This window comes from Panulirus ornatus, chromosome 3, assembly GCF_036320965.1.
Source record: "Panulirus ornatus isolate Po-2019 chromosome 3, ASM3632096v1, whole genome shotgun sequence".
NCBI classification, from domain to species: Eukaryota; Metazoa; Arthropoda; class Malacostraca; order Decapoda; family Palinuridae; genus Panulirus; species Panulirus ornatus.
This window is the reverse complement of record NC_092226.1, coordinates 30,376,309-30,389,965: the sequence shown is the minus strand read 5'-3', so window position 1 is coordinate 30,389,965 and position 13,657 is coordinate 30,376,309. Positions and strand designations below refer to the sequence as shown.

At 48.5% G+C, this 13,657-nt stretch overlaps 1 protein-coding gene across 1 annotated transcript; it reads left to right on the top strand.

Annotated features, from left to right (window-relative positions):
* Positions 1 to 1,106: 1,106 nt before the first annotated feature.
* On the top strand, positions 1,107 to 12,583 carry LOC139761836 (uncharacterized). The gene is made up of 5 exons (XM_071686370.1): positions 1,107 to 1,153; positions 5,731 to 5,828; positions 9,691 to 9,800; positions 10,538 to 10,717; positions 12,062 to 12,583. Exons 2-5 carry the CDS (start codon positions 5,732 to 5,734, stop codon positions 12,065 to 12,067), a joined length of 393 nt encoding a protein of 130 aa, XP_071542471.1. The 5' UTR covers positions 1,107 to 1,153; position 5,731; the 3' UTR covers positions 12,068 to 12,583.
* Positions 12,584 to 13,657: the final 1,074 nt, after the last annotated feature.

Here is a 13,657-nt window from a genome sequence, read left to right as displayed (position 1 = left end):
ACTGACGCATGCAACACTCAGGCTGACATGTTACACTCAAGCTGTCGCGAGTAACACTCAAACTGACGCATGCAACACTCAAGCTGACGCATGCTGCACTCAAGCTGACTCACGCAACATTTAAGCTGAAACATGTTACACTGAAGCTGACGCACGCAACACTGCTGAAATATGTTATACTCAAGCTGACGCACGCAACACTTTAGCTGAAATATGCTATACTCAAGCTGGCGCACGCAACACTTTAGCTGAAATATGCTATACTCAAGCTGGCGCACGCAACACTTAAGCTGAAACATGTTATACTCAAGCTGACAGATGCCAACACTTGAGCACAGCTTGGCTGAGGAAGAGGCGGTGGCGTGGGTACAGGAAGTAACACCTTAGAGGCAGGTAATCGTTGGCTGGGTTGAGGGGGAAGGTTATCTTGGCCACGTCATGCACAATCTGACACCGGTATTCCCTCATCTCGGTTAGCCTCCCAGGCCCCTTCCTCTCTAGCCATGTTTTGCGTAATGTGTCCTCGCTCCCCCCTCCCTCCATCTTGCTTTGTGATACTCGATACACGACCCATGCGCGTGCAGATAGTCAGCGAGGGGGGGGGGGGGGTTGTGACGTTATCTGTGCGATACTGAAATCATTTGTTTTCCCAGAGCCCACCCCATACTCCCAGCGCCACCGTGTTGCATCTGATAAAACTCTCCTGCAACAGCAAGTTGTTATGGCACCATTAGAAATGACCTCTTGTTGTGTTCGAGGGAAGCCAAATGACTTAACATCTGCCCGCAGGAATGCCCTGCGTGTTCTCATGGCGTCAATGCCTGACACCCACATGACGTATGTATGACAACCTTCACGTTAACGAGGCAAAGAATTATCCCCAGGTGAGGACGGAGGGTTAGGTCTGCTGCTGCTGCTGCTGCTTCGGTTCTAGTTTGAATTGACACGTCTGTCCTCCGTAGATGCTTGGAGTGGTGTGTGTGTGTGTGTGTGTGTGTGGCGATGACTGTTGATCTGACGTTATCTTAGAACTGTAGCGCGTGATAACACGGTACACCGGAACCGTGGCGTATATATATAAGGCCGGTGGGGGCCTGAGCATCACATCACATTGTATCAGTCTTCACAGAGGTACGCACTCTTATAACGTCAGGTAAGAAACTTAGAAACACACGATGTTTTTTGTTTCCTCCACGTACCTTCCCAGTGTCTGAAAATCTTCGCGTCTTACGTCAGAGCGTCTAATATGCCAAGGGTCTCTCGACTTGAACCCTTTGGCTGCGCGATCCCTCACCATCTCGTGTCACACGTAGCTGTTAGGGAAGCTAGCTGGCCGGGGCAGCACCTCCCACCCTCACTGGTCATTACATGAGAGTCGTCTCGTGTAGGCAGAGCCAAGCGGTGCTCTTCACCTACACGGATGCACTGACCATGGATGACCAGCTCCTCCTTCACCCGTGTTGGGTGAATGGCGGTGAGTTGCTCTTGACGTAGCTGTGATGAGCGGTGAGGACAGGTTCTTACAATGTAATGCTCGTGTCCTTACGTCCTCGGGGTGTTAAGAATTCCGATCCTTGATTCTACTCCTGGCGACCTTACCAAGGGAACAGCTCACTCTCAATATGCATCTGAAATGTCACCACCGGTAACGCCTCCAGTGAAGTAGAAATTCAGTGTTCAAAGTATGTATCTCAGTCGTCAACAGTAGACACAAGCCACTGTGGGCGCCCGTCAAAACGCTGACACGTGGACCTCCTGCTGTTCATGTTGAATTCAGGATATGTTACCAGGATACAGTGCTCCAGAGGTGTGGCCCAGACTACAGTGCTCCAGAGGTGTGGCCCAGGCCGCAGTACTCCAGAGGTGTGGCCCAGACTACAGTGCTCCAGAGGTGTGGCCCAGGCCGCAGTACTCCAGAGGTGTGGCCCAGACTACAGTACTCCAGAGATGTGGCCCAGACTATAGTACTCCAGAGATGTGACCCAGACTACAGTACTCCAGAGATGTGGCCCAGACTACAGTACTCCAGAGATGTGGCCCAGACTACATTGCTCCAGAAGTGCGGCCCAAACTACAGTACTCCAGAGGTGTGGCCCAGACTAGAGTACTCCAGAGGTGTGGCCCAGACTAGCGTACTCCAGAGGTGTAGCCCAGGCCGCAGTACTCCAGAGATGTGGCCCAAACTACAGTACTCCAGAGGTGTGGCCCAGACTACATTGCTCCAGAGGTGTGGCCCAAACTACAGTACTCCAGAGGTGTGGCCCAGACTACATTGCTCCAGAGGTGTGGTCCAAACTACAGTACTCCAGAGGTGTGGCCCAGACTACATTGCTCCAGAGGTGTGGCCCAAACTACAGTACTCCAGAGATGTGACCCAGACTAGAGTACTCCAGAGATGTGACCCAGACTAGAGTACTCCAGAGGTGTGGCCCAGACTACATTGCTCCAGAGGTGTGGCCCAGACTACGGTACTCCAGAGATGTGGCCCAGACTATAGTACTCCAGAGATGTGGCCCAAACTACATTGCTCCAGAGTTGTGGCCCAGACTACAGTACTCCAGAGGTGTGGCCCAGACTACAGTACTCCAGAGGTGTGGCCCAGACTACAGTACTCCAGAGGTGTGGCCCAGACTACAGTACTCCAGAGGTGTGGCCCAGACTACAGTACTCCAGAGGTGTGGCCCAGACTACAGTGCTCCAGAGCTGTTGCCCAGAGTACAACAGTCCGGAACTGCGGCCCAGAGTACAGCGGTCCGAAAGTGTGGACCAGAGTACAGTGGTCCGGAGCTGCTGTCCAGAGTACAGCAGTTCAGAGTACAGTGGTCCAGAGTACAGTGGTCCGGAGGTGTGGTCCAGAGTACAGCCGTCCGCAGGTGTGGCTCAGAGTACAGCGGTCTTGAGGTGTGGCCCAGAGTACAGCGGTCTTGAGGTGTGGCCAGAGGGAAGCACTTCCAGTTTCTTGATGGTCAATAATAATCTGTACACCCGTACAATGAGGGAATTGTACACCTGCGGGCCCCCGTCTCTTGAACCTTCTCTCCTCTCGTACGTCGTCTTATCCCTCAGTAGGCTGCCCATGTGCACGTTCTCATAACTCAGTTGATTCCATACATCCGCTAACTTTACACCATAAAAGTAGTTCTTGCTTAATATGATATGTTAGCCTCTGGCCGTTCTAATCTTGTACCTCAGGAAGAACAGTTCACTGTCCACGTCATGAAGAAGATTCGGAAACTTCATGGTGGTGATCAAATCACCCCTTACTCTACTCTCTTCCATGATGGACATTTTTAAAATCTCCAGCCTTTCCCTGTACCTCGTTTCTCTTAATTCTGGCAATTTCATTAGTGACCTTTTCTGGACCTTCTGTATTAATTCATTGTGCTCCTGTAAGTGCGATGACCAAACCTGAGAAGCATATTATAGTTTTGGCCTAGTGAAGGAAGTGAACAGCTTGCTGAACATTTCCTTAACCTTGGAAGTGAGTGTAGTTTTGATATTGGCCAGCTGACAATTTGTCTCCTTTTACTGTTTTCCTGATGTGGGACTCTGGCTACAAGTTAAGGACAATATCGCCTTTCGAGTTCCTCTGACATACAAATTACTGCAGCTGATTTCCTGATAGACAATATTTATATTAAAATCTTTTACAATGCCCCATCCTCATTGCTGTATATTTACTTGGGCTGAATTTCATCAAACTTTAGGCCAACTTTGGAGTTTCCCTGTTTTCCCTCGTAAATTGGTGCAGTCCCCCTTACTTCGTGCTTGTCCTCCTCCCTATTCCATGTGACTGATGCTAGAATATAGTTTTTTCTCTGAAAGAAACACTTTGGAACTTTTCATTATTCCTCGCATCTCCTCACGTCACCCTTTACAGTCCTTCCCTCTGAATCTCTAAGACTGATTAGTTCCTCTTCCACTGAATATGTAGAAGAATATATGGAGTATCTCCTGCCTTGTCCACAATATTATATTCACTTTCTCTGTTCCTCCTCTCCTCTCCTGTTATATTCAGTTCACTCTTACACATTACAAATGCTGGCTGGAGTATCAGTATGATATTTTCAACTTCCGTGCTGCCGTGTATGAAGATATGACCGTGTTGGCACATCAGTTCCTCTGATCTCAGTGTACTCAGTGACCTACTTCTACAGGATGATTCCCTGCATGTACTCTATGAGCTTGTGTTTCCACGACTTTCTTTCTACGTTCATAATGCACATTCCCCAACCCACCGTCTCCTTGTTTACAGTTGAAATCCCCCGTTATCTGTATTTTACCATCTCTGAAGACTGCGAGTCTCACGGAATTATCCTGATTGTTCGTTTATTCTTATCATTATGTGTTATGTCTGGTTCATGATCATTATTTTGGAGGATGATACATTATCAACATCACTGTGGTCTTCTTTCTCACTATTACTCTTCCCAAACAAGTATTGTTTGAAGGGATCGTCTGCCGGTATTTCCTCATGCTTAAGATTGTCTCTCATTAACAGGGCCAGTCCTCCTCCTCCTCCTCCTCCGTCTTCTCTGTCCTTCCTTGATATCATGTACCCCTAATAGACAGCACAGGTGGGATCTCTTCTCCCCAGTAACAACTCTAGCAGTATCACGTGCAGATTCCCTATCTCGTTCATTTCTGGTCCATCTCGATCTGTGTACATTTCTGGTCCATCTCGATCTGTGTACATTTCTGGTCCATCTCGATCTGTGCTCATTTCCTTTTACTCAAACATTTCCATCACTTCATCTTCCTGACCTCCCTGCTGTGCTGGCGGGGCTGTGCCATCCCTTTGCCTCATATGACGTCTCGTCGTAGGTACACTCTCTCTCTCTCTCTCTCTCTCTCTCTCTCTCTCTCTCTCTCTCTCTCTCTCTCTCTCTCTCTCTCTCTCTCTCTCTCTCTCTCTCTCTATCTATCTATCTATCTATCTATCTATCTATATCTATCCATCTATCTATATCTATCTATTTATCTATCTCTCTCTTGGTCCGTCACCTTTAATGGAGATCCTCATTAATTCCTTCATTTCTTTATGTGTTTTTTTCAGCCTGCTTTAAAGAAAACCCTGATTACGTCATCATAACTAGTCATCCCCATTATTATTGACTATATAAACCAATTCTCTTCGTCTATTTCATCAGAGAAACAGAGTCCGGCTTGTCTATAGCCTCTTGTGTCTGGTATGTCTGTAGCCTTTAGTAGCCTCCCACAGGTTCAAGGGCTGACTATCCCCCCCACATGGTCAGGGGCTGACTGTCCCTCCCACAGGTTCAAGGGCTGACTATCCCTCCCACATGGTCAGGGGCTGACTGTCCCCCCCACAAGTTCAGGGGCTGACTGTCCCTCCCACAAGGTCAGGGGCTGACTATCCCTCCCACAGCTGCAGGACCTGCCTACCTGTAAGGGCTGGCTATCTCTCCCACAAATGTATACCTGGTTGGCTTTCCAACAAGAAATTTACACCTGAAATGTTTGTATGTCTTTTCTTTTTTTTCAGGACTATCGTACGCCTGGTTATGACTGTGTGTGTGTGTGTGTGTGTGTGTGTGTGTGTGTGTGTGTGTGTGTGTGTGTGTTACACGATATTCTTGTGCTGTTGCTGAGCATATAACTTTGAATATTTTGTGCAGAGAAATGACAGAAAATGGCTCAGTAAACCAGTGACCCATAGGAAGACTTGGTTAAACCATAGTAAAACACTTTCGATGTTCTTATTTCCAGGATGGAGAGTGGGAAAGAGCGGTGCGTGGTGGGGTCCTGCTGTTGTGGCTGCTCTCTCAGGAGCGGTTCCTTGACCATAGGCATCCTCAACCTGGTTAGTTGCTTACACACACACACACACACACACACACACACACACACACACACACACACACACACTGAATATGACGTTGGATCATCAGGCAGGAATCAGGGGGAAACTCCTTTGATGGACGGAAGATTACGTCAGTGGGAGGGAGGAGATGACGCACGTCAGAGGAACCTTCTCTATATGGGTCGTGTTGACCAACGGAGTGCCACCACGGAGATCAATTCTGGGATCATTATTATTCTTGATCTATGTAACTGACTTGCCTGAATGTATTTACAGACGATGCAAAGGTCATGAGGAAAATGAGGAGTGAGGAAGACTGCATTGACTCACAGGGGGTAACTAGACAGACTATAAAGTTGGTCTGGGACATGGTTGATGACTCTCTGCCTGAACTTGTGGCAAGTAAGAAAGGACAAGGTGAAAGAAGGACTCAGTGTGATGATCATTTAGCATGAAATAAGCTGCAGGATTCTCTGTGTGTGAGAGGGACTTAGGAGTCCATCATGCTGTCCCTGGGGTCCTCAGGCTCAGCCATCATACTATTCCTGGAATCCTCAGGCTCATCCATCATACTGTCCCTGGGGTCCTCAGGCTCATCCAACATATTATCCCTGGAATCCTCAGGCTCATCCATCATACTGTCCCTGGGGTTCTCAGGCTCATCCATCATACAGTCCCTGGGGTTCTCAGGCTCATCCATCATATTCTTCCATCATACTTGTCCTTGGAGTCCTCAGGCTCATCCACCATATTCGTCCATCATACTGTCCCAGGGAGGCCATTGGTTCATCCATCATACTGTCCCTGGGGTTCTCAGGCTCATCCATCATACTGTCCCTGGGGTTCTCAGGCTCATCCATCATACTGTCCCTGGGGTTCTCAGGCTCATCCATCATACTGTCCCTGGGGTTCTCAGGCTCATCCATCATACTGTCCCTGGGGTTCTCAGGCTCATCCATCATACTGTCCCTGGGGTTCTCAGGCTCATCCATCATACTGTCCCTGGGGTTCTCAGGCTCATCCATCATACTGTCCCTGGGGTTCTCAGGCTCATCCATCATACTGTCCCTGGGGTTCTCAGGCTCATCCATCATACTGTCCCTGGGGTTCTCAGGCTCATCCATCATACTGTCCCTGGGGTTCTCAGGCTCATCCATCATACTGTCCCTGGGGTTCTCAGGCTCATCCATCATACTGTCCCTGGGGTTCTCAGGCTCATCCATCATACTGTCCCTGGGGTTCTCAGGCTCATCCATCATACTGTCCCTGGGGTTCTCAGGCTCATCCATCATACTGTCCCTGGGGTTCTCAGGCTCATCCATCATACTGTCCCTGGGGTTCTCAGGCTCATCCATCATACTGTCCCTGGGGTTCTCAGGCTCATCCATCATACTGTCCCTGGGGTTCTCAGGCTCATCCATCATACTGTCCCTGGGGTTCTCAGGCTCATCCATCATACTGTCCCTGGGGTTCTCAGGCTCATCCATCATACTGTCCCTGGGGTTCTCAGGCTCATCCATCATACTGTCCCTGGGGTTCTCAGGCTCATCCATCATACTGTCCCTGGGGTTCTCAGGCTCATCCATCATACTGTCCCTGGGGTTCTCAGGCTCATCCATCATACTGTCCCTGGGGTTCTCAGGCTCATCCATCATACTGTCCCTGGGGTTCTCAGGCTCATCCATCATACTGTCCCTGGGGTTCTCAGGCTCATCCATCATACTGTCCCTGGGGTTCTCAGGCTCATCCATCATACTGTCCCTGGGGTTCTCAGGCTCATCCATCATACTGTCCCTGGGGTTCTCAGGCTCATCCATCATACTGTCCCTGGGGTTCTCAGGCTCATCCATCATACTGTCCCTGGGGTTCTCAGGCTCATCCATCATACTGTCCCTGGGGTTCTCAGGCTCATCCATCATACTGTCCCTGGGGTTCTCAGGCTCATCCATCATACTGTCCCTGGGGTTCTCAGGCTCATCCATCATACTGTCCCTGGGGTTCTCAGGCTCATCCATCATACTGTCCCTGGGGTTCTCAGGCTCATCCATCATACTGTCCCTGGGGTTCTCAGGCTCATCCATCATACTGTCCCTGGGGTTCTCAGGCTCATCCATCATACTGTCCCTGGGGTTCTCAGGCTCATCCATCATACTGTCCCTGGGGTTCTCAGGCTCATCCATCATACTGTCCCTGGGGTTCTCAGGCTCATCCATCATACTGTCCCTGGGGTTCTCAGGCTCATCCATCATACTGTCCCTGGGGTTCTCAGGCTCATCCATCATACTGTCCCTGGGGTTCTCAGGCTCATCCATCATACTGTCCCTGGGGTTCTCAGGCTCATCCATCATACTGTCCCTGGGGTTCTCAGGCTCATCCATCATACTGTCCCTGGGGTTCTCAGGCTCATCCATCATACTGTCCCTGGGGTTCTCAGGCTCATCCATCATACTGTCCCTGGGGTTCTCAGGCTCATCCATCATACTGTCCCTGGGGTTCTCAGGCTCATCCATCATACTGTCCCTGGGGTTCTCAGGCTCATCCATCATACTGTCCCTGGGGTTCTCAGGCTCATCCATCATACTGTCCCTGGGGTTCTCAGGCTCATCCATCATACTGTCCCTGGGGTTCTCAGGCTCATCCATCATACTGTCCCTGGGGTTCTCAGGCTCATCCATCATACTGTCCCTGGGGTTCTCAGGCTCATCCATCATACTGTCCCTGGGGTTCTCAGGCTCATCCATCATACTGTCCCTGGGGTTCTCAGGCTCATCCATCATACTGTCCCTGGGGTTCTCAGGCTCATCCATCATACTGTCCCTGGGGTTCTCAGGCTCATCCATCATACTGTCCCTGGGGTTCTCAGGCTCATCCATCATACTGTCCCTGGGGTTCTCAGGCTCATCCATCATACTGTCCCTGGGGTTCTCAGGCTCATCCATCATACTGTCCCTGGGGTTCTCAGGCTCATCCATCATACTGTCCCTGGGGTTCTCAGGCTCATCCATCATACTGTCCCTGGGGTTCTCAGGCTCATCCATCATACTGTCCCTGGGGTTCTCAGGCTCATCCATCATACTGTCCCTGGGGTTCTCAGGCTCATCCATCATACTGTCCCTGGGGTTCTCAGGCTCATCCATCATATTCTTCCATCATACTGTCCCTGGGGTTCTCAGGCTCATCCATCATACTGTCCCTGGGGTTCTCAGGCTCATCCATCATACTGTCCCTGGGGTTCTCAGGCTCATCCATCATACTGTCCCTGGGGTTCTCAGGCTCATCCATCATACTGTCCCTGGGGTTCTCAGGCTCATCCATCATACTGTCCCTGGGGTTCTCAGGCTCATCCATCATACTGTCCCTGGGGTTCTCAGGCTCATCCATCATACTGTCCCTGGGGTTCTCAGGCTCATCCATCATACTGTCCCTGGGGTTCTCAGGCTCATCCATCATACTGTCCCTGGGGTTCTCAGGCTCATCCATCATACTGTCCCTGGGGTTCTCAGGCTCATCCATCATACTGTCCCTGGGGTTCTCAGGCTCATCCATCATACTGTCCCTGGGGTTCTCAGGCTCATCCATCATACTGTCCCTGGGGTTCTCAGGCTCATCCATCATACTGTCCCTGGGGTTCTCAGGCTCATCCATCATACTGTCCCTGGGGTTCTCAGGCTCATCCATCATACTGTCCCTGGGGTTCTCAGGCTCATCCATCATACTGTCCCTGGGGTTCTCAGGCTCATCCATCATACTGTCCCTGGGGTTCTCAGGCTCATCCATCATACTGTCCCTGGGGTTCTCAGGCTCATCCATCATACTGTCCCTGGGGTTCTCAGGCTCATCCATCATACTGTCCCTGGGGTTCTCAGGCTCATCCATCATACTGTCCCTGGGGTTCTCAGGCTCATCCATCATATTCTTCCATCATACTGTCCCTGGGGTCATCTTCAGTATACTCCTTATCTACGGGATTCAGAAGGTAAGTACTCTCTCTCTCTCTCTCTCTCTCTCTCTCTCTCTCTCTCTCTCTCTCTCTCTCTCTCTCTCTCTCTCTCTCTCTCTCTCTCTCTCTCTCTCTGTTCCTAGATATTTTCACCTCTTCTCGACTGATTGACCCCATGAAGATAGACTTGTGTTTTAGAGACACCTGTACAGTTTCAGTGTCTGTAAAGTCAAGCCCTGATTACCCTTCTCCAGCATTCCCTTGCTAACCTCTTCCTACCACTCTCCAGCTCATCTCTCCCCATCACTCCCGCTCAACTCCCACCGCTACTCCCCTGATTACCTCTCCTCACCACGCCCCTGTTCACCCCACCACCCCACCGCTCCGTGTTGGCCATGTAACCAAGTGGTCTCGTGGTCGCTCTCCCCCCCCCCCCGCGATCTACATGGACCATAACGCGGTGGTGGGGTTTGTGTGGAGCAGTGATGGCTTGAGCTATGACAGCGGAGATTTTCCCTTCCCTGGTACGTACGTGGGTTTTAACCATGCTGCAAAGTCAAGCTGGAGCTCTCACACCAACACATGTCGGCTATTTTCTCTCCTATACTTTTCATTCTTCCCTTCTTGGCCTTTGAAAACTGGAATTTGAGTGAGAATGATATCTAAGATAGAATATTCTAAACTGTATTAAGAGCGGTGAATAGCCTGAGCTAAATGCTCCCATGCTTGGCCTCTGAAGCTAAATGTTACCATGCAATCCGTGGTCGCTGCAGGCGAGGCGCGGTCTGATCATGATATGGGTGTGGGTGAACGCCGTCCTCCTCTTCATCAGCGTTATCCTGGCGATCGTCCTCATCGTCATGACGGGGAACGTCGCCATAGCCGTGACTGTGCTGGTCTCGTGCGCCCTCACCGTCTACTTCATCATCGTCATCCGCTCCTACGCCCTCACGGTGAGTCCCGTCAGACGAGGTTTACAGGTAAACCACGCGAGCACATGCTTAGTAAACACACACATACAAATAACATGCTTAGTGAACAGAGACAAACAAATAACTCCAGTAAACAAATTAAGACGACAGTTTAATTGGTCACATCAGTATCTCCTTCAAACAAGTAAAGTCAGGCTAAGAAACCAGTAACACATGTAAATGAATAAGCCAGAGTAAGTTAGATGAACGTACGTTTACGGGCCATTTAGGTATATAGATATATATATATATATATATATATATATATATATATATATATATATATATATATATATATATATATATATAGATATATATATGAACAAGTGGAACCTACAGGTCTTAGGAACAGATGGAACCTACAGGTCTTATGAACAAGTGGAACCTACAGGTCTTATGAACAAGTGGAACCTACAGGTCTTATGAACAAGTGGAACCTACAGGTCTTATGAACAAGTGGAACCTACAGGTCTTATGAACAAGTAGAACCTACAGGTCTTATGAACAGATGGAACCTACAAGTCTTATGAACAAATGGAACCTACAGGTCTTATGAACAAGTGGAACCTACAGGTCTTATGTACAGATGGAACCTACAAGTCTTATGAACAAATGGAACCTACAGGTCTTATGAACAAGTGGAACCTACAGGTCTTATGAACAAGTGGAACCTACAGGTCTTATGAACAGATGGAACCTACAAGTCTTATGAACAAATGGAACCTACAGGTCTTATGAACAAGTGGAACCTACAGGTCTTATGAACAAGTGGAACCTACAGGTCTTACGAAAAACTGAAAGCTGTAGGTCATATTTAAAAGCCATATCCACATGTTTTATGAATAAGCAAAACCTACAGGTGTTAGTAATGTCACACCTACAGGTGTTAGTAATAAGTCACACCTACAGGTGTTAGTAATAAGTCACACCTACAGGTGTTAGTAATAAGTCACACCTACAGGTGTTAGCGATAAGTCACAGCTACAGGTGTTAGTAATAAGTCAAACCTACAAGTGTTACTGATAAGCCAAACCTACAGGTCTTATTAACAAGTCATATCTACAGGTCTTATGAATAACTCTCGCATATACTTAGTCAAATTTCTAGGTCTTATTCATAAAAAGGACTACAAGTTTTATGAAGAAATTAGAACAACACATAGGTACAGACAGCGTCCAAGTTGACTGAGAAAAGGTGTAGCACTGATCCACTGCAGATCGACCAGTGTACGTACACAACCCGACCACTTGTGACGCACCTCATGAAGCACCTGCCTCACCCTACCATCATTAACTCAGTGGCCACCGTCATTTTTTCTTGTTCCAGTTGTGAGGCTTGAAGGTCCGGGCTGCCGAGTGACCCAGCATCGTGTCGGCCTACGTGGGAACACACACCCTGGGCGGGTCTGAACCACAGCTGATTCGACGCGACCAACCAACTTAGTCACACGTCTGCTAGGGTTGGTTCACTGTTACGTGGAAATCCTCATATCATTAACACGGATGAATGGGATTCCCTCTGGCACTGAGCAGATTCATATGATGATGAAAAAAAAAGAGTGGTAAATCAGGCGATAGCGACAAGGCTGAGGATCTGGAACTGGAGCCACTGTGTGTGTGTGTGTTTCAGGAATACTTATCGTTACATCACATGACCCGAGTTGTGTGTAACTTTGTCAGTGCACAGGAGCCAATCCAGGCACCGTATGTGGGCTTGTCAGGTGTGTCACACTCAGATGTGGTGTACTTACGTAGGTGTGGTGTTGGAGCATATACGTCTCCGTTGCAACGTCTGCAAGACAGTTGCTTATCATTTGTACTTTGTCATAGAAATAAAGTTTCGTTTTCTGTTGGTTTTTTTTATGACTGTCGCACAAAACAGCGTGAGGAACCATATGTTATTAAATTTCCATGAAGACAAACTAGTGAAGCACTTCGCATGGAATTTCAAATTGAGTGAGGGAAGTCCGGCAAACACGTACTCATTCCGGCCAGGTAGGAATGATCATTGACGGTTGCGTTCGCAGTCTTCTCTCTCTCTCTCTCTCTCTCTCTCTCTCTCTCTCTCTCTCTCTCTCTCTCTCTCTGTGTGTGTGTGTGTGTGTGTGTGTGTGCCGTATGATGAACGCGCACCTCCAAAGAACGTCCAGTATCTTCCCAACAGCTGGTTTAAAAATGCTACCAGCTGTGTGGAAGGTGCAGACCCATAAAGATCCACTGTTACCCTCGTTGTCTCATTATAGACATGAATGTGACCTGCTCCCCCACAAACATCAGCGGTTAGCCACTCCTACGCAACAAAACTCGAGCAATATAGGTATCGCACAGTATACAAACCACACAGACGTCCTCTCAGAGGCCATAAACAATCTAAATGTTCTGGGAACACTTTCTGATATCAGTTTCAAACAAGAAATCGACATCCCTCATCATCTGCAAGAAACAATTCATCTGCTCCAGGCAAAACTATACCTCACACAAAACAGAACACTAAGAATGATTACCAGCTTCTCAGCAACCATAAACAACCTGCATAAACACAAAAATGCTTCCAGTTCGCTTCCATCTCATCCATGCTCAGCAACCATTTATTTGCAACAGTGTCCGACCCCTCCAAACACGAAGAAAAACAGAGATCTCACTGGCTCCCAACTTAAACAACCTATACTCACATATTCACCCCTCCTCCAACACACACAACACTTCCAAATTATATTCACATTGTAATGATTCGTCAGACACTAAACAACTGCCTTCCAAACCAGTCTTGAAGTTTACTCCATCAGACATACAGCCATCTGAGACTACACTTCCTAGAAATGCTAGATTCTCTGATATTTATATCTACAATTGAGTGACAAGATACAACTTTCTGAGCGTTAAAATCCAGTCAGTAGGGTGTCCGGTCTCGCACATGCAGGAA

Bases quoted from the DNA above. Each gene is read 5' to 3' on its own strand.
- LOC139761836 (XM_071686370.1), top strand. From the start codon at position 5,732: ATGGAGAGTGGGAAAGAGCGGTGCGTGGTGGGGTCCTGCTGTTGTGGC. The intron at 5,829-9,690 runs GTTGCTTACACA...TGGGGTTCTCAG, and splicing joins AGGCATCCTCAACCTGGTTA to GCTCATCCATCATACTGTCC. The intron at 9,801-10,537 runs GTAAGTACTCTC...TGGTCGCTGCAG, and splicing joins TTATCTACGGGATTCAGAAG to GCGAGGCGCGGTCTGATCAT.